The sequence below is a fragment of the Hemicordylus capensis genome, chromosome 7 (assembly GCF_027244095.1).
Source record: "Hemicordylus capensis ecotype Gifberg chromosome 7, rHemCap1.1.pri, whole genome shotgun sequence".
In the NCBI taxonomy this organism is placed as follows: Eukaryota; Metazoa; Chordata; class Lepidosauria; order Squamata; family Cordylidae; genus Hemicordylus; species Hemicordylus capensis.
This window is the reverse complement of record NC_069663.1, coordinates 35,813,041-35,838,509: the sequence shown is the minus strand read 5'-3', so window position 1 is coordinate 35,838,509 and position 25,469 is coordinate 35,813,041. Positions and strand designations below refer to the sequence as shown.

The 25,469-nt window shown below is 46.9% G+C and overlaps 1 protein-coding gene across 2 annotated transcripts in view; it reads right to left on the bottom strand.

The window, feature by feature from the left end:
- Positions 1–1,758: 1,758 nt before the first annotated feature.
- The window catches only part of C7H1orf94 (chromosome 7 C1orf94 homolog), a 51,461-nt gene continuing 27,750 nt past the window's right edge, over positions 1,759–25,469 (bottom strand). Inside the window, exons 5-7 of one of the 2 annotated variants that reach the window (XR_008310761.1) lie at positions 25,220–25,404; positions 20,643–20,937; positions 1,759–2,400 (exon numbers count right to left, since the gene is read on the bottom strand). Coding sequence is in view for 1 of the 2 variants with exons in the window: in XM_053267559.1 (XP_053123534.1) it covers positions 20,862–20,937; positions 25,220–25,404 (261 nt within the window). In the remaining variant the exon portion in view is untranslated. Of the gene's footprint in view, positions 2,401–20,571; positions 20,938–25,219; positions 25,405–25,469 lie in introns of those variants that run through there. The other variant, XM_053267559.1, reaches the window with a different exon arrangement.

Genomic DNA, 25,469 nt, shown 5'->3' with positions numbered 1-25,469 from the left:
TGGCCGCTTCCTATGTACCTGGCTGCCTGAGGCAGGGTGAATGAGTGTGGGTGAGGCAAGAGAGAGTGAAGCAGACGGGTTGGGGCAAGAAGAGTGGAAATGAGCCGCACCTGATGGGCCCTCACTGCTGACTGGGATTGGAACCCAGGCCCCTCTGGTCCTAGTCTGAGAGGCTAACGGTGAGAGATCGCTGACAAAACCTATCCTGCTTTTGAAAGGATGAAAAGGAATGTTGGAAGAGGGCAGACAGATAGGAGGAGGCTAAAGGAAGGCCTGACGGGAAGGCAATGGGTTTCTGTCTCTATTCAATCAGATATATGCTCTCAGGACTGATAACTGACAACCTCTCAAGAGGAAAGCATGCCATGGTAACGGCCCAAGAGTGGAGGCGGGGGGGAAGCAGCACACTTTTAGGGAAAGCTATTTATAGGCAGCAGCTCCCGGAGTTAATAGAGCCATTCGTAAAACCAGACAATAAAACCCACCGGTATCTCTGTTTGTGTCAGAGTGACATTGGAGCACCTATTGGAGACACGGGGCACAAAACATACCTTGCAACATTAGTCACATCCTTTTTACCTATACATCTCTTTGGCAAGAGACTAAAGCACAGGGCTGGCCCTACTATGAAGAGGGCGGGAGAGGGGCAACTTGGGGCTGCGGACCATTTCTTGGCTCTCTGCAAATGCCCTGCCGAGGAAAGGAGGAAAGCACAATGGCCGTGTTCCCTCTTGTCCTCCTAGCAGAAAAGGGAAAGAACATAGGAAGCTGCCATATACTGAGCCAGACCATTGGTCTATCTAGCTTAGTATTGTCTTCACAGAGTGGTAGCGGCTTCTTCAAGGTGGCAGGCAGGAATCTCTCTCTCAGCCCTATCTTGGAGATGCTGCCAGGGACGGAACTTGGAACCTTCTGCTCTTGCCAGAGCGGCTCCATCCCCTGAGGGGAATATCTTGCAGTGCTCACACATCAAGTCTCCCATTCAAATGCAACCCGAGTGCAGCATTACTAAGGAAGTCCAACACTGATGCATTGGACATCAGAAGAGGAAACTTCCGAAAAATGAGGGAACTGGTTAAAAAGGAAGCTGAAAGGACAAGTCGGGAGGGTCAAATCACTCCAGAAAGCATGGAACTTATTTAAGACCACAACAGTAGAAGCTCAGCTGGAATGGGCCACTGTGTGAAACAGGATGATGGTCTAGATAGGCCTTGGGCCTGATCCAGCAGGTCTGTTCTCATGACATATAATACAGCCACTCTGTTGAAACTAAGTAGGTCTAGGTCTGGTCAGTACCTGGATGGGTACCCCCCCACCCGCCGGAGAACCACAAGAATTGCCTTGAGTTTTATGATTGTAGAAAAGCTTTATATATGAAATTTATTATTCATTCATTCATTCATTTATATATTTATTTAAAAAAATTCTTATATACCTCCTCCTCCAAAGACTCTAGGTGGTGAACAGCAATACCAATAACAATTAATATAATAAAACAACAACAACAACAACAATGGGCAAACACCTGGTGAAACAAGGTGGGTCTTAAGAAGGCCCTTAAAACAGCCAGGGAGGGGGCTGAATGAATCTGGGGGGGTGGGAAGAGTGTTCCAAAGAAGAGGGGCGGCCACAGAGAACACCCTCCTATGGGCCTGGCACCACACACCACACCAGGGCCTGGGACACTAAGGAGGGCCAGCTGAGAAGACCTCATCGGTCGGAATACAACTGGCCCAGAGAGGCCATCCTGGAGATATACAGGTGGTAATCCCATAAGGGTTTTGTAGGTGAGAACCAGCACTTTGAATTGGAAATCAATAAACAACCAACATATGATGGATTTCTTTGGTAGGCTTTGGTATTCATCTCAGATGATGGTGGAGCGGATGCAAAGCTACCGGGCTGTGCTTGTTTCTCCAAGCCTACCGTATGCCTGGATTTCCGTTTCATATCTGCCTGCTTGGTGTTCACATTAGATCTTCTCGCCCATTGACCTTCAGAAGCTGCATGGAGTCCACCTGACTGCCACCTACAGTCTTGCACCTCGTTTGGTTGCCCAGGATCCCCTCCTGCATGGATCCCTGGACCTGGACCTTTTTCTGAGAGCTGGTCCTGGTTCCTGCCGTTGGGACTGAGTCCTCCCCGCGTGTCCCTGACACTCACGTCTCCGTCTAATTCGCCGCGATTGAAACACGTGCCACCATCCACTGCTTTAATAAGAGCTCTTGCCTCTTTCCATAAGTCCCTGACAGACGCCTCCTCATTGCCGCTGTGCCTCTCCATTCACAAGCAACCAAATTAATCTTATTAGAAAGTATAATATTCGGGTGCCAGGTTATCCTTCACTCCTTTCATCTGCGGCCATGTGCTCCTCAGCAGTGTGCTTTAATCACCTAACATCTGTTATAGAAGAGAGGAAGAATAAGCACATTAGAATTAAAATGAAGCATGGTATATACTTAGGGAAACAACCCAGACGACAACAATGCCACGGCCGCCGACATAGAATGAGTAAGCGAGATAGATGGGCAAATCATGGGGAGCAGAGATTGAAAATTCCCCCTCAGGAGAGGGGTGAGACATTCCCGTGGTTCCATTACAGACTGTATACAGGGAGCCAAAACTAATCACTGTTTGCTTCCATTCCTATCCTGCTCATCCCATAAGCCCAGAGTTGCTTGGAAATGCTGAACAGTGCATGCTGAAAATGAGCATATTACTAAAATATGGTGTGGCAGTCTTATTGTGCGAGTTACTTTACTTTGGAGCAGGTGTCCAAACCGTAAATGAGAGGGACTCGGGGAGGATAGGACTCAAATATCACCATTTGTTCTTAAAAGAATGGCATTCAGACATTCAATATCAAGAGGTATTTGTTTTTGCATGAGATATTACTTTTAATTATCTTTCCCTTTTGATTTTTCTTACAGACACCATTTCAGATTAGTCAACCAGTTTCCAAACTGCTCCTAACCAGGTGTTTGAAAGATCTGGGTCCTGGGCCACAGCCGCCCTTTTGATAACTAATCAATCACATGCCTGCTCTGTCATGAACCTTGTCGCCTATTAAGATTGTCTAGAGACATCTAGACAGTGGTTGCCACCGGCTCGTTTGGTGGCGACTCAGGAGCAGGCCTTCTCTGTAGCTGCCCCAGGGCTCTGGAATACACTCCCTGTTGAAATAAGAGCATCTGCTTCTCACAGCTTGCTTTTAGGAAAACCCTCAAGACATGCCCGTTTCCCCAGGCTTTTAACTGAAATTTAAATTGTAATGCTTTTGTTTACGGAGACTGTTTTTATGTATTTATTTTAACTGTTTTATATTGTTTTTACATTTGTTATGTTTTAACTTTGCACACCATCTAGAGATGTCTATATCAGGCGGTATCAAAATATGATGATTAAAATAAATATGCCCCGCAAGAACAATTAAGTCTTTAAAAAAGTCTATTATTATTATAATACTGCAGCTATGAAGGTGGCAGCAGCAGAGTGCCAGGTGAGGTCAGGAGCTCTCTCCCATGCTCTGTGCACTTCCTTTCTGGAAGAGGTCCTGGAGGAGGGAGGTGCCTGATGAGATGTGGGCAATGCATTGGAAGGCTGTGTCCCATGGGCCAGCCCTCCCTCTCCCCTGATGAAATGACTCACCCAGCCATCAAATGTTGACTCCTTCCCTCCAACATTCCACCTTCCAACATTCCATAGTCTGAGGGACTCCGCCTCCCATCCAGACACACCCCAGACCACAATTCATTAAAACACGCCATGCTCCAGCTAAACCAAAGCACACTCTGTTCTGTTTGATGTCAAGGATGTCATCATGATGTCATCCGCTTGATGTCAGGCTCTTGCTTAGATTATTGCAATGCGTTGTACGTGGGCTGCCTTTGAAAATGGTCCAGAGACTGCAGCTGGTAGGTTACTGGGCCTGGAGGTTTTGAGGATATTATGCCAGTGCTTCATCAGCTGCACTGGCTCCCAGTCTGTTTCCAGGCCCAATTCAAAGGGCTGGTTTTAACCTTTAAACTCCTAAATGGCTTGGGACCAGATTACCCGAGGGAGTGTTTGTTTGTTAAGATCTTCTTTGGACGCCCTCCTCCGGGGCCCCTTGCCAAACAAGCTGAAGTGGGTGGCTACTAGCAAGAGGGCCTTTTCGGTGGTTTGACCCCATTTATGGAATAGCCTCCCCAGTGAGGTTTGCCTGGCTTCATTACTTTGTTCTTTTAGACACCTTTTTGTTCATACAAGCCTTTTAAAGCTTTTAAATTTTCAATTTTTAAAAATTGTGATCTGATTGTAATTGGTTGTTGTTTTTAAAAACCCAACTGTTTTTAAAATTGTTTTTGTATTGTATTTTGTACCTCCCCCTTTTTTTGGTCTGTTATGATTTAAGTTAGTTAGTTATAAGTTTATTCGGTCATTGACCAGCAAACATTTACAATAAACCAGTACGTATTTTACAAATAATATAACAAAACTCGGCCATAACAGAAATAATATCAGTGTCCTCATTAGTTAAAAGATAATTTAAATAAAATTCATCAGACCGGCCAGGCAAATTGTCTAACATAGGAGATAAAAGTCTTAAACGGGGTTCCCTATAAAAATCACAATAAAGAATAACGTGCGAGGTGGATTCTATAACCCCTTTGCCACATGGGCAAAGACGTAAAAATAGCGGAACTCCCTTGAACCTGCCATCCAATACTGCTGTAGGAAGAACATTTAAACGTGCTAAAGTGAGGGCTCGTCTAAATTTAGGGACATGTTATGATTTAATGTGTGTTTATTTCATGTTTTAATGTTGTGTTGTAAGCTGCCTATAGAACAATGTTATGGGGTGGCTAACAAATAAAGCATTGTTTAATTATTAGTATTAGTATTAGTATTAGTATTAGTATTAGTATTAGTATTAGTATTGAGAGAGGAGCAGTGCAAGGCTACGTGTGTTCAAACAGTAAGCAAGTCCCAATAAGTTCAACTCTGGGGAGCAAGTTCTCTGGAGTAGGCAGTTTTAGGACTGCAGCCATAAGCAGGTGAATGACAATGCTGTCCTATGGAGGTTTATACAAAGGTAAATCTGCTGGGTCCAATCAGACCTAGGGTACAACTACACATGCATTTGTTTGTAAAAATAAAATAAAATAAAATAATTTTAATTATTTTATTATGTGGTTTTGATTGTAATGTAAACTGCCCTGAGCCACTTTAGGAAGGGTGGTACACATCGCCCAGAAATGTACATATCAAGCAGTATTAAAATATGATAAATAAAATAATTAATAAATAAATTGAATGAATGAAAATAGATACACATACATTTGCATTTGAATTTATATCCCACTCTTTCCCAAGGAGCCCAGAATGGTGTACATGTTTATGTTATACTCACAACAACCCTTTGAGGTACGTTAGGCTGAAGGAGATGTGACTGGCCCAAGGTCACTCAGTGAGTTCTATGGCTGAACGAGGATTTGCTTGGGTCTTCCTGGTCCTAGTCCAACATTCTAACCCAGGGCGGCTCAACTTTGGCCCTCCTGCAGTTGTTGGCCTGCAACTCCCCTAATCCCTGGCTATTGGCAACTGTGGATGGGGATTGTGGGAATTGTAGTCCAAAAACAGCTGGAGGGCCTGAGTTGAGCAGGCCTGCTTTAACCACTACACTACCCTGGTGCTAATAAACAACAACAACAACAACAACAACAACAACTGGTTCTAATAATAAATTAACTTTGCAAGGACCATCTCTCTTCATGCAAAGCTTTCAAGCACCCTTCCCTCCTCTCTGCTCTCCACGCCATTTTCAAAGCTTGCAAGGGTTGGTTTAGAAAAGGGCTGCCCTGCACACCACCAAGGGGGCACAGAGCAAGCCATCATTATGCACTTCGCTTCCGGTGCTGCAGGAACCTTGGGCAGCTCCTGCATCTGATTATTTCAGAAGAGGATGGAAAATGTGTAAGCCCAGATTCGGGGATTGTTTTTGTAATGGTTGGCCTTGAGACTCCCCTCCAGGGGTGGAGCCACCACTGGGTGAACGGGTTCAAAGAACCTGGGCCGCCACCAATCGGGGCCATGAATGCAGCCCCAGATATGCCCCCCACGTCTGACATCATACGCAAAGGCATTATTTCAGTTCCAAATGGGGCCGCGCAGCCCCCTTTGGAGCCAACATCGGCCCACGCTGCGTTGACAACACGGCCCACGCTGCGTTGACAAGACTCTCCCTGCCTTAAAGACTGTCCCTGCCATGTGGCCCTGTTGAGGAGAGAGATCGGCCCACGCTGCATTGGAGAACGGTTCTCCCTGCCTTTAAGGCAGGGAGAGTCTCGCCGTCCCATGCTACCCAATATGGAGCAGGCCGATAGCTCTTCCAAACGGGGTCTTGTGCCCCGTTTGGGAGGAAGAGTATGCCGCCGTGTCTGATGTCAGATTCGGGGTTGTGGTTAGCTGGGCCCCTGCATAGGAACATAGGAAACTGCCATATACTGAGTCAGACCATTGGTCTATCTAGCTCAGTATTGTCTTCACAGACTGGCAGCGGCTTCTTCAAGGTTGCAGGCAAGAATCTCTCTCAGCCCTATCTTGGAGAAGCCAGAGAGGGAACTTGAAACCTTCTGCTCTTCCCTGAGTGGCTCCATCCCCTGAGGGGAATATCTCACAGTGCTCACACATCAAGTCTCCCATTCATATGCAACCAGGGCAGACCCTGCTTAACTATGGGGACAAGTCATGCTTGCTACCCCAAGACCAGCTCTCCTCTCCCTGTGTCTGACGTAATATGCAGGGGGCGAGGCCAGGGGGTCACAGCCACAGCCGCAGCCGCACACAGGCTACCGCCAGCTTTGCTACAGTCCTACTCCTCTCCTAGTCTCTGGCTTCACCTGTCTCCCTTCTTCCATGTTATAAAGACTTTGTTGAAACAAATATATAAAGGCACAGGGGATGGCCAGAGTCTGTCTCCCTGCCTGGCAGTGCTGGGTCATCCTTGCTTATCAGTCCGTGCCTCTTCTCCCCAGTTACAGAGATTGTGAAGACCTTGACAGGAAATCACTGGTCTTCATCTCTTCCAGACTAGGAGAAAGCTGATGGGTCAGAGTGATTGCCTTCAGACTTCTATCTGCATGTGACATTGATGGATGGCTGGGAGGCGTTGATGGAGAGACGGATACCAGATTGCAACTATTTCTAATAAAGTCAAGATGGGAGGGGAGGCTGGCAAATCGTTTTCCCCCTCAAGTAGCTTGCTTTGCAAAGAATTTCTTCTAGGGGCAAGCTTGGCCTTCCACCTGCTTTTGGACTACAACTCCCAGCTTCCCCAGGCACAATTTATTGTGGCTGGGGATGCTTGGAGTTGTAGTTCAACAATAGCTGCAGGGTCAGGTTTGACCACCCATGTTCTAGCTGTATCACTTCGCTTTAAGGGTATCATCTTCCCTCTTCTCCCAAAAGTCAGGCATCCTTGAGCTGCTGGCGATGCACTAGCTTTTCAATTGAGCCCACACAATAGTTTTTCTTGCCGACTCACTTGCTATCATATAGCTCTTAGAGATTTGTGGGTTAAAAGAAGGAACAACAAACTTCTGTAAAGCTTCCTTACTTGGTTCCTCACCACAGACCACCAGGCAAGTGGCTAGAGACCCACCACCTTCTGGCAATGGTTCATAACTCCTGCAAATGATTCCAGCTCACTGTTATCTCTGGTTTGATGATAAAATTGACATGGAAATGCCTGTCTTTAGAAGAAATCTGCCTCATTCCCAGCTACCAAGGGCTTGTCCAGAGAGAAGGCTCTTGTGCATGAGAGGGTTGGGCCTATCAAGAGGCAGAACAAAACTGTCACCTCACATAACTTATTATTAATTTTATTAAGATTTTTTTTTTTTTTACATTTATATCCCGCTTTTCCTCCGAGGAGCTAAGAGCCATGTACATGGTTACGTTTATCCTCACAACAACCCTGTGAGGTAGATTAGGCTGAGAGATGCAGCACTGGCCCAAAGTCACCAGGTGAGTTTCATGGTTGAATGGAGATTCAAACTCGGGTCTTGCTGGTCCTAGTCCAACACTCTAACCACTATGCTATGCTGGGGGAGGAAGTGTGTTCCTGGACCTTTTTGACTCCAGAACTGCAGGGTGAAAACAGCCAAAGTCAGCCTCAGGGTAAGTTGTTGCATTTTTGGTTAACCCATTCCTTGATGCAGGCCAGCTTTTGAATGGGGCTTCAGTTACTGGTATTCCAGTCTTGGAGTGGAGACGGGGCTGACAAATAGCCAGCAGCAAGAGCATGGGCAAGCAGCCTGCACTTGCCTCTCTGTACATAATATCTCTTTCACCAATCTGTTAATATTCCTGATTCTACTCCACAGCCCTGTCCTGTCCTTGCATACCACAACCCTTTCCCTTGGATTCTACAGCATGTTCCTGGCCCTTTTTGACTCCACCATCACAGGGTGAGAACAGCCAAGGTCAGCCTCAGAGTAAGCTAGGAGGAAGTTACTTCATCACCTTAGTCCTTCTCCTGGCTCGCTGCATCCAGCTGGTTCCCTCTCCAGAAGAACTCCAGCTCCCATGCTCCAGAGCAGCATTTCCTATAACAGGGATTCCCAGATGTTGTTGACTACAACTCCCAGCATCCCCAACTGCAGTGGCCTTTGGCTGGGGATTATGGGAGTTGTAGTCAATAGCAGCTGGGAATGCCAGTTAGAGGGAACCCTGCTCCAAAGCCTTGGCTTTAAGTACCTTAACACAGAGCTATCGGGGCTTAATGCCTACTCCAAGCCCTGCCCCCAGCCTGGTCTCATTTCCTGTTTCCTGCCTCGCCCAACTTGGTGGTCCCCCTGGCCAGCCTGGAACCATTTCACCCCTGCTCCCTTCGGGGGAAGACAGAACCCCCAAAGCAGGAATGCAGCGCCCTCCACCAGACTTCACAGGGCCACGCAGCATCCCCACACCGCTTTTCAAGAAGGCATTCTCAAAGCCAGGGATGTAGCTATCATTGAGCGGATGGGTTCCAAGAAGCCGGGGCTCCCAGCTCCATCCATCTCTATTTTCTTCATTATCTCCCTCATCCCAAGGGGCCATCGGGGAGAGGGACAAACACAGGTCCCCTGTCCCCTAGCTACGCCCCCTGCTCAAGGCAATTTATATAGAAAAAAGATGACGATGGTTCCCAGTCCCAAAGAGGCTACCAATCTAAAAAGAGCCCCAAGGCACTGGAAAGAAGTAGGGCTGGAGATGAATAGGGCCACTTGCTCTCCCCCGATAAAAAGAAAAGTGCTGCCATCTTAAGAAGATACTGACCCTTGGACCAATGAGAAGGGGGCACCTCAATGAAGCCGTTTGTGTGTGGGGGGGGGGCTATTATATCTTGTTTATTGAGCATCTGTCCACACTACTCTTCAAGAGCAAAAGTCCACACAGAGGTTTTCGTTGCAAAAGCACTGAGAAGATGGTTCTCTGCCCCAAAGAGGCTCCCTGCCTGAGAAGAAACCCAATGGAGCAACAGCCACTGGAAAGACCCACTGCTGTTTCCAGCAGTGAAAGACCCACTGTTGTTTCCAGCAACAGCCACTGGAAAGACCCACTGCACTTTCTCCACCTTCTCAAGAGAACCACTACGTTCAGAGGTGCCTCTTTGCCCACTAAGCAGGGTTATCAGGTCACAACAAAGGTGAGCAACAGCCGAGTTATTTATTTCTTGTACTTTTCTAATCTAGAGTTGAAAAATGAGGGCATGATTTGGCTTAAAAAAAAATTAACCTCAGGTGTGAAAAACATATTGTGATGTTTCCCAAAGAAGACGGTGACTGTCTTCCAGACTAAGGCACTACTCACAAGTTACTCTAAAGGACTTGTTAATTTCCATAGGACTTCTCCTGAGCAATTTAGTCATGTGAGCACCGTAAGAGATTCCCCTATGGGGATGGAGCCATTCTGGGAAGAGCATCTGAGGTTCCAAGTTCTCTCCCTGGCAGCATCTCCAAGAGAGGGCTGAGAGAGACTCCTGCCTGCCACCTTGGAGAAGCCGCTGCCAGTCTGGGCAGACAATACTGAGCTAGATGGATCAAGGGCCTGACTCAGTATATGGCAGCTTCCTATGTTCCTATGTGTCAGTCATTGAGGCTGTCCCCATGTGCACACCCTACCCCAGGCTATTTTCTGTTTGAAAAACAGAACTTGGCTGCTCCAGCTTCCCTGCTTGGGTCTACCTTTTGTAAACCGCCCCCCCTGCCCCCAGCCATTCCCCCCCCCGCCCCGCTGGCACCATGATGGGGTGCCCTGCTTGTGCTGCCTCTTGGAGTGTTTGTGCTTGTGAACATACATGGCTAGTGCTCCCTTTGGGGGGAGCAAAGCACTGAGTGCCTGTCCTGTCATCCCGTGCCCTCATCCTACCACTTGCCTTATTTTTAAAAAGTGCCCCGGTCATTCAGACGACTTTTATGTGACTTATTTCTCAATGGACCCTCATGTGGAGATTACTGGTAGAATGGCAAGATTCTGTGCAGGGGCTTACAAAATAAGATGTGAATAGATTAGCCTGAATTTTCTTGTCTAACACGGTACCGTATTGTTTTAACAACTTTATTCTGTATTTAACTGTTTGTGTGCTGTGTTTTGGTCATGGTGGGGCCCCCTTCCAGTTAATCTTCATGGGGGTTAAAAGACCAGGGCCTGGGTCGGTTGCCCTTCTTGCCATGCCCTAAGGACAGCCCTGCCCCCAAGCGGCTGTGGGGCTTGACAGGCTGTCCAGTCCGGGCTGTGGCGTGGTGGCCTCCCTATAGCCTGGCAACTCCTTAGCTGCATGGCTGACAGGAAGGGCGTGGCCCGTTTCCCGAGAAGCCGCCAGAAAGAAGTGCCGAAAACATGGGGCGGTCGCGTCCTCAGGTGGGTCTGCACCGCCAACTCTTTGATTGGGGTTTGGAAATGGACGTGAAACGGCGGTTATAGTTGGATCTGCAGTCAGGTGGAAGGCTTTGGTGGCCAAACTGCAGTTGGCGGCAGAGTTGGAGAAACCGAGGGTTTCGATTGCAGTTTGGCAAGGGGGAGAGTAACTGGCCCGATCCACCCCCAGCACAGCATCCTTCCAGTGTCTGTTGCTGGTGTCTATCTCATGTTTCTTTTTAGAATGTGAGCCCTTTGGGGACAGGGAGCCATCTTATTTGCTTATTTGTTATTTCTCTGTGTAAACCTCCCTGAGCCATTTTTGGAAGGGCGGTATAGAAATCAAATTAATAATAATGATGATAACAATAATAACGATCAACTTTATATAAGCAACTTTATTGGGAACAGCCTATATTCTGCGATGATATCTATAATAACAGCAACAACATTGACAATAAAATTCTGGCATCCCAGGTCCTTGGGAAGGACTCAATGTCTGGATAAAACAAACCAGTCAATAACACCTGTCTGACTGTGTAAACAACAATAACAATAATAATAAAATGTAGTTAGCTTTCAGCCTGTAAACACGGTTTCACATGTTTGGGCTTACTGTAGCTGCAGTCTTGGCCAGCTATACCTACAGTTATCCTGTACGCCTGAACCTTCCCCCCTCCCCACGTTTTCCACAGTGGCTGAGTTTGGCGAAAAACAGAGGGGTCATTCACACAACCAAGTGGGGGAAAGGCTGGTCAAACTCATCTTGCCCCGCCCAACAACAATCACTGGTCTGTTGCTGGGAGTGTAGATCACACTCCCAGATGATGGATGCTGCATCGTGCAGTGCGGAGTTCCGGGGGCTGGGTCGATGCATCCTGGCCTCCAGATATTTCACCATGCACCACATGACATGTGCAGTGCATTGGGAGATCCCCTCAGGAGTCCCTCTGTGTCCACTAGGGCTGAATGCAGCCCCAGCGGACACACAATCCTGGAGCCCCTGTTAAGGCTCGCTCGAGCCTTTAACCCCGGCTAAAAGCCAGGTTAACAAGTTGGACTGGGTGACGCTGCCCCACCAGGATCGGGCACAATCCCAGCGGTTCTCATAGGCAGCCTAACCCAGGCTGGGCTTCCCTGGTGCACGTGAGAACAGCCTCACCCATTCCCAACATGATCTGTCATCTTAGATATGAAGTTGGCTTGCTAACCTCAGCTTCATGCCAAGCGGAGATCCTCAGAAAATCCTGCCTTCTCATGACAAGCTGTGTGGGAGCATGCCTGGTTTGGGAAACTCTGTTTCCTGCTGAACCGACGTGGGGGTCATTGTGTGAAGAGCTGTACTATAAAAAGTCTTCCGATTAGAGTTGGCTGAAAGCCCAAGCTCATTGAGACTGGGGATGATGGGAGCTGTAGTCCAACAACATCTGGGGACCCAAGTTTGAGAACCCCTGCTTTATGATCAAAGTCTGATGCCAGCATAGCATGGTGGTTAGAGCGCTGGACTAGGACCGGGAGGACCCGAGTTTGAATCCCCATTCAACCATGAAACTCACTGGGTGATTCTGGGCCACTCATGTCTCTCTCAGCCTAACCTACCTTACAGGGTTGTTGTGGGGATAAAGATAACCATCTCTGGGCTCCTTGGAGGAAGAGCGGGATATTAATTTAATTAATTAATTAAACGTAGACACTAAAATTCTCTTATTTCTGATGAGCGGAGATCCAGATCCATGGTGACAACTTAAGCCAAATTACAAAAAATGCCCACTCAGCTTCTAGTTCAAGTCCAGTCTGTTGAGACTCGCTGCAGACCTGCCATTCGCTGATCTCCACTAGATGCCTCCTTCTCCCAGGAGGCACACTCTATTCTCGGGAGGTCAGGGCTGAGCACTGATTCAAGGAGACACTTAATTTCTGACCAGCCTCTTTGCATAAGCATCCTGGAAAGATTAACTTGCAGGCATGTTCGCTTAAAAAAAAAAGTGAATGCACAGATGGAATGAGATTTTCATATCAATGCGTTGGGTGCCACCAGGGAGCATCTCTCGCTCTCCTCTAACCATTGGCATTCCCTAATGACAGCTTTTCAACTATGCTTCAATCACAAAGATGGATTTAGCCACTCAGTTCCATTGACAGCCCCTTCTCCCCCCTTCCCGAGAAGAGCAATTATACACACAGGCTGATAAATACCTCCTTGGAATGAATGAGGTTTCCGTCCCTGAGGCCGGCTCACAGTACAATATGCTCATGTCGTGATCAAGTGTTCAAAGGTTAATTTGCAAAGTACATCTAAGAGTCAGGAAGAATTCAAGGCATTAAATCTGACTTTTGATGGATCAACACTCAGAGAAACGAGCTTTTCCAAATTTGGGAACTGGAGTAGCCAGAGGCCCACCCAGTGGTGGGAATGTGTGTCTAAAGGGCCACTTCCTCCTGCTTGAACTTACCCAGAAGATCTGCTTCTGATATAGGCTGCTGACTACCGGAGAGGGAACCTTTTCTGTCTTGCCATACAAATTATGGACCCACTTCCTAGACAGGCACCATCTTTGCTGTCACTCAGGCAGCAGGGCGCTTTCCAGATTAGACCCCGCAACGGGGTCATGTCGGATCTCGGAAGTATGCTTCCGCACTTCCTGTGTTGTGACACCGCAGTCCTTCTGCGGACAGCAGGGTGTTGTTCACATTGCCAATGCCTTGTTGCAAATTTAATCGCTGCAATATATTGCTAAGACATGGTATATCCAGCGTAAGGAAGTTGCTGTTTTTTCTGGGTTGTTAGTTGCTATGAGGCTGCTCCCCCTGCTGTTTACGTTTTCAATGCGACTTGCCTGAATGGAGGCATTTTGCTGCTGTTGAGCAGTTAGTCTGGAAAACACCCAGGTAACGTCCATCCCTGGTCTCTCAAAGTCATAAGGCTTGTTCACATGACCCTAAACAAGGTCAGAGAGGTGCCCAGACATGGTAGAAGAGCTGCTTATGTTCCTGATCTTTGGAGGTATGAACTCAAAAAGCAAGTTTGGGGGGGGGGTTCCATCTGCAGTTGCCACCGGCTTGTTTGGTGGCTACTCAGGGACGGGCCATCTCCGCTGCTGCCCCAGTGCTTTGGAACGTGCTCCCTGCTGAAATAAGAGCCTCCCCATCTCTGACAACTTTTTTTAAAGTCTTAAGACGTACCTATTCACCTAGGCTTTTAATTAAATATTGTTTTAACAGTTATATCATCGTTTTAAAACATTTTAAAATTTTAAATTGTTGTAATGTTTTAACTTTTACTATGTCATTTATTCTGTTTGAACTACTGTGTTAAGTTTTTTTTTGTCATTTATTTTAACTAATATTTTAGCTTTCTGCGTGTTTGTTGTAAACCGCCCAGAGAAGTTTGGGCAGTATAGAAGTTTGTTAAATATAAATAAATAAATAAATAAATAAATAAATAAATAAATAAATAAAGAAGGAAGGAAGGAAGGAAGGAAGGAAGGAAGGTAGGAGGAGGAGGAGGGGGAAGTGATCATGTGGGAGGCAGGAGTTGGGTCAGATAGGTCTGCTACCCAGATTCTGTGCGCAGGGTTTTACCAGGGGTGGACAAAAAGCCAGTCTACTCGGCTCCTGCCTCCCACATGATCACTCTCTCCTCCTCTTACTGTGCCTTTGGGGTTCACACAACCATGGATTGGGATCAGACACAGCTCTCCTACCCTGGCTGAGCACTCCTCTGACCCTGGTCATGGTCGTGGAAACAAGCATACTATGTTCTCATGTGCCTTTAATAGGGATGTGCATGGAACTGGCAACTGCTGGTTCAAAGGTGGTGGGATTTAAGGACAGGGGAGGGTGCTCTTACCCTCCCCCCCCAACACACCACATCTCCCCTGCTGACACTGTGTGCAAAATTTGTGGTTTTACCACTGTTTGATTATTGGTTCAATCTTCTTTGTTTGGGGGAGGATTTCATTATTTTTGCTCTAGTAGTAAGCAACCTTGAAGCAGCTTGCAGTGAACAGTGGGATGTAAATGTTATACAATACAAAATGTATGGAAGCATGTCCATCATGTAGAGTTTATGTATAGAATATTTTGGCAGTAATATCCGTCTTTGTAAGTTGTTTCCTCGGTTTAAGATTTTTTTGAAAAAATATTCTGTATACAAAAATATTTTTTCAAAGTCTGGCTTTTGCTATTTGAACCATGTTTGGCACTTCCATGGTTTTTTGTGTTTTACGTTATTTTAAACTGTTTTAGTTGATTGTTTTACTGATTTTAATTGAGGATATTGATTTTGAACTGCCCAGAGCTGACAGATAGTATGGTTGCTCTAGGGAATGTACTAAAATGAATGACAGGGAATGCCCACTGAAAAGTTCTGGTTCCTTCAAAAGGGCCATTTTAATGCATGGGATTTTTGATTGGCCAGCCATTCAGAAATCCCATGCATTAAAACGACCCTTTGGAACATAGGAAGTTGCCTTCTTCTGAGTCACACCATAGGTCCATCTAGCTCAGTACTGTCTACACCAGAGTCTCAGCATTGGGTCTCCAGTTGTTATTGGACTTCAACTCCCATAATCCCCCACCCCAGTGAACTTTGGTTGGGGATTATGGGAGTTGAAGTCCAATAACATCTGGAGACCCAACATTGAGAATCTCTGGTCTACACTGATTGGCAGTGGCTTCACCAAGGATTCAAGCAGGAGTCTCTCTCAGTCCTACCTGGAGATGCTGCCAGGGATTGAATCCAGTACCTTCTGCATGCAAAGCAGATCCTCTACTACTAAGCTATGGCCCCATCCCCATTAAAAAGCTGCCCTCTCTCTGAACTGAGAAGGGCACCCTAGAGCAGGTCCCAGCATCCCCTGAACTGGGACATGCAGAAGTTATAGGTGTTGGGAATTCTCTCTGGTAAGAGATACCCTTCTATTACAGCAGAGTGCACAGAGGCACAACACAGCAGAGTCTGCCCAGGCATGTGTGTCTGCTGAGAGTAAAATAACTTGGAGCCACTTCATAGTTTCAAGTCAATATAAGGAGTCTTTATTAGTGAACTCCATTCTAGATAGTAAAGTGGAGAGATAGGATCTCTAATCTAGCTAGCTAGCTGGATGCAAAGGGATGAATTCTGCATCTCTGCACACATGGTGCAGGGAGAGAGGAGAGCATGGGTGTTGCAAGGGAGAAGAAAGGGAAAGAGGAAAAAGGAAGAGGCCAGGAAGAAAGGAAGTCCCTGAGAGTAGCAATCTACATATCAAAGGGATAGTGTCAGAGCAGTAGAGAAGGGATGACCAATGCATTGACCCCTCTAGCTCTCTGACTCACTAATCTGTCCCCCTTTGTCACTGAAACATGAGACAGCGCAGAGTCCTTCACTTCCAACAATAGGATGGCAACTTGGTGTTTCCTCAGGAGACATCACAGTTTGGAATGGGCTCCCTGCAGGTAGACAGTCTGGGAATGGCTCTTTGGACAAGTCTCCCTCTCCCATTCTTACCTGCCTTGCTCCAAGGTGTAGAATCCAAGAGAAAGAGTTGTGGTATGCAAGGCAATGGAGTGGAATCGGGAAAATATTTATGAAATAGATATGATGTACAGAGAGGCAAATGCAGGCTGCTTTTCCGGGCTCTTGCTGCTGACTTTTTAAAGCCCTGCCTCTACTCCAGGCAATGGCGCACCTAGGTAATTTTGGCACCCAGGTCCCCCCTGCCATAAGCACCCCCCCAAGGCTCCCCTACATTTGGAAGGCCTCCTGATAACACCCCGTGCCCACCCTGCTGCACAAAACTGCCCAAACTTACCTTAATTTTAGCCACCAATGTGCGTGGCCAGGGGGCCAGGGGCGAGCTAAGCAGGCCTCCCCTGCCCCATGGCGGCAGCAGAGGTGGGCAGACCGGCCACTGGGCCTGCCCATCTGGCCCAGCGGCCCTTGAAAACTGCGAGCTGCTCCTCTGCTCAGGTGTACTGAGCGCCTTGCAGTTTTCAAGGGCCACTGGGCCAGATGGGCAGGCCCAGCACTCACTCTGCCTGCCACGGCCTCGACAGTGGGGGAGGCCTGCTCGGCTCACTCCCACTCCCCTGCCCCCTGGCCATGCACATTGGCAGCTAAAATCAAGGTAAATTTTGGTGGTTCAGCGCAGCGAGGCGGGTACGGGGTGGTGGCAAGAGGCCCCCTTGGAGGCCCCCGAACCTTGGAAGCCACAGATCGGGGCCCCAAGGTCCAGCGGTAAGAACGCCTCTGACTCCAGGACTGGAATCCAAGTAACTAAAGCCCCATTCAAAAGCTGCTGGATCAAGGAATTGATTAACCAAAAATACCACACAAGGTTATCCTTGAAATAACAGCCCCTGAACCCGAATTGTTCAAATAAGCCCCAACCCACCCACCCCTCTCCAGACTCCATCTCTAAAATGTGTGAAGTTTAACACTGCCTTTAAAATGCAATGTTTACATGGTCTGGAACCAACCTTCCTTCCTTCCTTCATTCATTCATTCATTCCTTGCTTTTTCTCTTTCTCTCCTTCCTCTCTCCCTCTCTCTCTCTCCACTTTATGTAGAGAAATACACAAGATAGGCAGAAATGGCTTATTAAAGCTATCTATTTCACTGGCATCCCAATAATTTAATGAACAGCTTGGGTTTCAGCAGTGGCATCTCATGACATCACAAGAATAATAAGCTTGTCGGTTGATTAATAGTGGTTCAATCACACACACACACCCAACACACACACACTCCTTTTTTCCTCCACCAGATATTAGCCTAAACGGAATGGATCCTCTAAATTTAACATGGCTAGATAATTGCTAGGACAATCGGCTTGCCTCCAGAGGGTTAAATGTTGCACTTGCAAAACCACAAATGTAAGAAACCTCCAGTAGCAAAATCGGAAGGCTTGCATGCTGGGATAGGAAAGATATTTGTTGCTAAATACACACATGCCAATTTGAACAAGGACACACTTTAAACAATGGCACATAAGCGTTCCAAGGTTGCGCTACCTCAGAGCTCATTTAATGTTCACGTTATTATTAGCAAAGAAACGATGCCTTTTGAACTGTGATTTCAGTCTTAAAAACTGTGGGCACAACTATTGTGAAGTCATAATGCTAATGCTAATCATAATGCTAATGCTAATCCCTTTTCTGCTAATAAGAGAGGAAGTTGCAAGATTCTAGATCTTATTTATTATTTATTTATTATTAATTAAAACATTTTTATACCGCCCAAAACTTACGTCTCTGGGCAGTTTACAACAGAGGTTCTCCCTAAAGGGAGAACCTCAAAAACTGCTCAAACACTCTGGAATGCCTTTGAAACTGGCATCCTCAGGATTGCTTCCTCGGGATAGCTGCTCCTCCCCTAACCCATCATTTCTGGGTAGTGGCATTGAGCCTCCCCTGGAAGGATTGGGCCCATTCTTCTTTGCTCTTTACTGACCTTATCAGAGGTGCATCTAGGTGATTTTGGTGCCTGGACCTAAAGGCCTTTTGGCATCCCTCAAAAGAGGGTGCACTTACCCCTCTCTGCTTTCCCCCACCGGCACTGTTTTCTGAAAGTTCATTGGGGCAGTAGTGTAACTCCCTGCCACCTGGTTGCCCCGTTTGCCGGAAGTAACTGGAAGTATCTGACATACCTGCATGTCAGGCACAGGTGTGCACACGTTGCGTGCACACTCCCGCCATATGTGCCCCTGCCCAGCGCTTGCATGGACTGGATACTTCCAATTACTTCCGGTAAAGGGTGCAACCAGGTGGCAGAGAGGTACGCTGACATCCCAATGGACTTTCAGAAAACGGAGCGCCAGTGGGGGGAAAGCGCAAAGAGGGGTAAGTACACTCTCTCCCACCCTTAAAGATACACCCCCCACCTTCAAACCAGAGGAACTGCCCAGCATTTGAAAAGGGCCTCCAAACTGGTTCCGTGCACATCCCTAATTCAGATATGTTCTGCGTACAACCAACCACTGAGTCCTTCATGGTTCGTGTATGCAAATGTGATTGTCTGATCCGAGGCCTCTTCCTTTTATTTTGGAATGGTGGTGCGGCATTCTTGTAAGACAAGCCCTCTCCAGTCACATGACTGGAGGCCAGCAAATCATGTGATCGCAGAAGGGAACGCACAAATAAGCCGTGCTTTTGTTTGCTAAGTGGTGTTTTTTTTTCATCTGTCCTGCTGGTTGACAGATGATAGTTTTTATTGGATACTCTAACTTAATGAACTCCTTTGTGGTAAAAGTAATTCAATAACAAATCAGGTTCCTAGATTGTCATCAGCCCTTTGCTAAAGGAGAAGAGGGGAAGGAGAAGAATGCAATTTGACTTGATGATTGCTTTATCTCATTACTTTAATTGTGTTAAGAATCCTGGAGAAGCATGGTTAGCAGTGCTGTGTTTCCCCAGTATTGGGAAGCGAATCCTACAAGACACTCCATCACAATTTCCATAGCATGATATGTTGTAGAAACATCACTATAACTGAGTTAAGTCAGTGCCTTTTAAACTGTGTGCTGGGGAAATCTGGGACCCTGAAAAAACCTGTTGGGGTTTCTCAATAACATGGAGAGCCCAAGATATTGTGGCACCTCAGGCGAGATGGAAAATTCTCCCTTGCCCCATGCCCCTGGTAGGGGTCAGCCCCCTTTCGAAGCCAATCTTTGAAAGTGGATGAGGAACATAAGAACAGCCCTGCTGGATCAGGCCCAAGGGCCATCTAGTCCAGCATCCTGTTTCACACAGTGACCCAATGGATGCCTCTGGGAAGCCCACAGGCAAGAGCTGAGGGCGTGCCCTCTCTCTTACTGTTGCTGATAAACTAGAACTGGAAATGACGCCAGTTTTTTTTTTTAATGGTTGACTCCCATATCCTGAGAGAATGCCAGTCCAGAGGAGCCCTAATCAGATCAGATCAGTAGAGCGGCTGAAATGGGGCCAGAAGTCTCTCCCCAGCCCTGTCAGTCATCCATGTCAGTGCCTTGCGCACAGCTATAGTCACGTTCATACGATGAATACAAATATGACATATATTTATATTTTGCTTTTCAACAAGCGTCCCCAAAGTGGTTTACATAGATAAATAAATAAATTAAATTAAATGGCTCCCTGTCCCCAAGGGCTCACCATCTAAAAAAGAAAGATAAGATAGACCCCAGCAACAGCCACTGGAGGGATGCTGTGCAGGGGATGGATAGGGCCAGTTGCTCTCCCCCTGCTTCCATCTGAAGAAGTGAAAACCGCTCCTGTGATAGTGGGCGCTTCTGTGATCGGGAGGTGTGTGTCAGGTAGGCCCATGCCTCCCATGATTGGAGGCAAACGTAGGATCCATGATGGCATCCACTTCCATGATTGGGAGTGTTCATGGATGTTGCTTTTGCCTCATCAGAGAAATGTCACTCTAACGGTGAGTGGGGCACTGAAGGGGCGGGACTTCCAGCCCCATTTTAAACACTCTACTCATGTAGAGCACCTTTTGGCTGATATCTGAATAGGGCTAGTGAAAAGAATGAAACACAGAAGCTCTTTACTTTTTCAGTGCATGAATCTCTTTGCTCAGTCCCAACTTTCCTCGCTCAAAAGATGAAGGTTTGGTAAGAAAGATGTGACATCACTCACCATGGTGTGGCACCTAGCCACTGAGTTAATTTCACGTCTGAATCCCTGCCGAGAGTTCTCACCAACAGAAATTCCCAACAGTGATCCTTTTCATAAATAAAACTTTTTAATTACATCTCTCTATCTTTTTTAAAAAAAATGTTTTTTAAAAGTACCTAAGCATTTCTTGGTACACAAAATTCTGCTCATCTGGATGAACTGCCAGCCTGCTGTTCCTTAGGTCCCGAAATTACACCAAGTAATTCAGACCTGAATTCTTTTAACCTCAGCGAAAAATGTTCAAACAGAAGTCCATGCATATAACCACCAAGCATTTCTTGCTGTTCTCAAAATGTCCAGGTCTTCAATTAAGTAAGCAAAAAGTGCTTGGAGAGTTAAAAACTACTGCTACCTCCATTAGAAGAGAAATAAGGGTTGGCTCTTACAGGTCCGGTTGTGGTAGATGTGAACCTGTGAATAAAACAAACCATAGTTAGAGAACGCCCATCCTTATGGCAGGTAGAGTGAAGGCAGTGGGAGGGCTTGAGAGTAACAGGAATCCCATGACTGTGTGGTGGGTCTCTGTTTGCTGTGCACATAGAGCTATATCGTACATGTCTGCAGGATCCCTGCCCAAGAAGACTGGACCACCAGCAGTCACAGGTAAAGGACAAGCTTTAGAAGGGAGTTCCTGATGTAGGAAGTAGCAAGGGAGAATGGGTGGTGTATCTTAAGAGGAACAAAAGAAGCTGCCTTATACTGAGACAGACCATTGAGAGGAGAGCTGGTCTTGTGGCGGCAAGCATGACTTGTCCCCTTAGCTAAGCAGGGTCCGCCCTGGCTGCATTTGGATGGGAGACTTGATGTGTGAGCATGGTGAGATATTCCCCTTAGTGGATGGAGCTGCTCTGGGAAGAGCAGAAGGTTCCAAGTTCCCTCCCTGGCAGCACCTCCAAGACAGGGCTGAGAGAGATTCCTGCCTGCAACCTTGGAGAAGGTGCTGCCAGTCTGTGCAGATAATACTGTGCTAGATGGACCCTATGGTCTGACTCAGTATATGGCAGCTGCCTATGTCCCTATTGGTCCATCTAGTTCAGTACCGTCTACACCAGGGGTATCAAACGACAGCCCCTCAGCTGTTGTTGGCCTACAGCTCCCATCATCCCCAATCACAGTGGCCCATAGCCAGGGATAATGGGAGTTGTATGCCAACAGCAGCTGGAGGGCCCAAGTTGTGCAGCCCTAGTCTATAATGACTGATAGCACCTCTCCAAGGGTTCAGACAGGAGACTTCCCCAGCCCTATCTGGCGATGCTTTCAGGGATTAAACCTGGGGCTAGTTTTCCCTGTAACAGGGAACCCCAGATGTTGCTAACTACAACTCCCAGCATTCCCGGCCAAAGGCCATTGCAGCTAGGCATGCTGGGAGTTGTAGTTGACAACGCCTGGGATTCCCTGTTACAGAGATCACTGCCTGGGGCCTTCGGCATGCAAGCAGACGCTCTACCACTGAGCTACGGTCCAATTCTCTCACACGTGGCCACCCATCCCAATGCAAACCAGGGCAGACTGTCCTTAATGAAGGGGACCACGCGTGCTTGCTATCGCAAAACTGGCTCTCCATCCGAAGAGGACAGGAGACCTTTGGGCAGTTCAGAGAAGCAACGGTGAGGAAATAATAGAATTCTAGGATTGGGATATGGGAGCTCTTCTAGTCTAACTCCCGGCTCAAAACAGGAAGCTGACACAGCATCTCCAGCTGCTCTTTGAGAACTTCTTGCAAAAGAGAGCTGAGGGCCCTCGCGACTGGGGATGAGGGGAGTTGTCCAACAACATCGGAGGACCCAAATTTGGGAACCTCTGCCCTAGTGGACTGACTGCAGAGATGTAAGACCTATGCAAATACATCAATTTTGCCCAAATCGTTTTCAGGCTAAAATGACATGGAAAGTTTCGCAATAACTTCACCTCTCTTTTCATTCCACCCCCCCAATTGCTGCATTTTGTTTGCAGCTACGGCACCATTATTTTGTTTTTTAAAAGACCCAACTCCTCCTTGGGGTAGTCCCCAGCCAATGAGAGATCACACTGCTAACTTCATGCCATCTCGCACAGCCCACCAGATAGGACTACGTGGTGATCCCATGAAGCCAAATCAACATGAACGTTTTTCCCCACACCAAAATTTGAGCAAACATTTTTACCCTGTTTCACAGAAACCACTGGAGAATTGCTGAAGGGGGTGCATTTCATCGGAGTAGTTTTCTGCAAAATGTGGCTCCCTCTCTTCAGCTCATTAGGGTGGAAATAGGCACACAGGCCTTTAGGCGGCTTTCTTTACAATGAGAAAACTTACTAACCACCCCTTCTCTCTATTACCCCACTATAGGTTGGGTGTAGTTGGGTATAGGTTGGGTTTACCCTGCTAACTGAGCAAAGGGGCACCTTTTTAAAGTGGTGATTATCGTTACTGAGCAGGGGGAGAGCAACTGGCCCTATCCAGCCCCAGCACAACATCCCTCCAATGGCTGTTGCTATTGTCTGTCTTAGGTTTCTTTTTTAGATGGTGAGCCTTCTGGGGACAGGGAGACATTTTAGACATTGTATTTATTTACTACTTTATTTATTACTACTACTACTACTACTATACCGCTTTTCAACAAAGTTTCCAAAGCGGTTTCCAAAGAAAAAGAAATAAATAAGATAGTTGCCTGTCCCCAAAGGGCTCACAACCTAAAAAGAGAGAGATAAGGTCAACACCAACAACAGCCCCTGGAGGGATGCTGTGCTGGGGTTGGAGAGGGCCAGTTGCTCTCCCCCTGCTCAATAGAAGAGAATTGCCACTTTGAAAGGTGCCTCTTTGCTCAGTCAGTGGGGGCTTATTTACTTACTTTATTTCTATGTAAACTGCTTCACGAAACTTTTGTTGAAAAGCGGTATATAAATATTTGTCGTATCTGTCATAACATGTTTGCATCAGAGCAGTGTTTGGATGCCAGCCACGGTAAGTTTTTATTTAGGAACCAAACACATGCACCTCCCTGGCAGCTCCAAGCTAGGGCAGAGAGAGACTCCTGCCTACAACCTTGGAGATGCTGCTGCCAGGCTGGGCAGACGATACTGAACTAGATGGACCAAGCATCTGACTCAATATCTGACAACTTCCTATGTTCCTCCTTCCAAATGGCCATGGGATGCACGGAATTTCCAAATGGAAATTGCTAACCGAGCAAAGGGGTACCTTTTCAAAGGGCTGATTCTCTTTACTGAGCAGGGGGAGAGCAATTGGCCCTATCCAGCCCCCGCACAGCATCCCTCCAATGGTGATTGCTGGTGTTTATCTTCGGTTTATTTTAGATGGTGTGCCCTTTGGGGAAAGGGAGCCATCTTATTCCATCCATCCATCCATCCATTCTTATTTCTCTGTGTAAACTACTTTGTTTGGGAACATTTGCTGAAAAGTGGTATATAATTAACTGGAGGAGGAGGAATGGTGGTGATGGTGGTAGTATAGGCTCTGAAGAGGAGAGCTGGTCTTTTGGTAGCAAGCAGGACTTGTCCTCTTAGCTAAGCAGGGTCCACCCTGGTTGCATATGAAAGGGAGGCTAGAAGTGTGAGCACTGGAAGATATTCCCCTCAGGGGATGGAGCCACTCTGGGAAGAGCAGAAGGTTCCAAGTTCCCTCCCTGGCAGCATCTCTAAGATCGGGCTGAGAGAGATTCCTGCCTGCAACCTGAGCTAGATGGACCTATGGTATGACTCAGGATATGGCAGCTTCCTACAGGTGAAACTCGGAAAATTAGAATATCGTGCAAAAGTCCATTGATTTCAGTAATGCAAATTAAAAGGTGAAACTGATATATGAGACAGACGCATTACATGCAAAGCGAGATAAGTCAAGCCTTAATTTGTTATAATTGTGATGATCATGGCATACAGCTCATGAAAACCCCAAATCCACAACTCAGAAAATTAGAATATTACATGGAACCAAGAAGACAAGGATTGAAGAACAGAACAATATCGGACCTCTGAAAAGTATACAGTGTACTGTGCTTGATTGGCCAGCAAACTCGCCTGACCTGACCCCATAGAGAATCTATGGGGCATTGCCAAGAGAAGGATGAGAGACATGAGACCAAACAATGCAGAATTGCTGAAGGCCGCTAATGAAGCATCCTGGTCTTCCATAATACCTCATCAGTGCCACAGGCTGATAGCATCCATGCCACGCCGCATTGAGGCAGTAATTGCTGCAAAAGGGGCCCAAACCAAGTACTGAATACATATGCATGCTTATACTTTTCAGAGGTCCGATATTGTTCTATTCTTCAATCCTTGTCTTCTTGGTTCTATGTAATATTCTAATTTTCTGAGACTGTAGATTTGGGGTTTTCATGAGCTGTACGCCATGATCATCACAATTATAACAAATTAAGGCTTGACTTATCTCGCTTTGCATGTAATGCGTCTGTCTCATATATCAGTTTCACCTTTTAATTTGCATTACTGAAATCAATGGACTTTTGCACGATATTCTAATTTTCCGAGTTTCACCTGTAGGAAGCTGCCATATCCTGAGTCATACCATAGGTACACCACTGCTACTCATGAGCAAGCCTGGCTCTCCTATCCAGCCTGGGCGCTACTTCGATTCCACTGGCACCCGCGCAAATGAGTTTCTTGACTGCTACCCAGAATTATCTGCCATGACGAGCCTGCGCAGATGCAGAGGCCCACATAGCATCCTTACCCATAGGAAGGAGAAAAAGGATACTGTGGCCCGTCTCCCGCCATTGCTGGAGGATCCCGCACACTGCTGGATGGCTTGGTGGGGTTCCTCTGCTGGTAAGAGTAACCGGGCTGAACCAAGGGGATGTAGCTGAGGACAGGCGTGTATGGTGACCGGAAGATTTGCTGCGGGTTGTAAGGAGTTACCTATGGACCAGGGAGGAAATGAAGGCATTAAAAAGTGATGATACTTAGGATACCTTCAGTAGGAC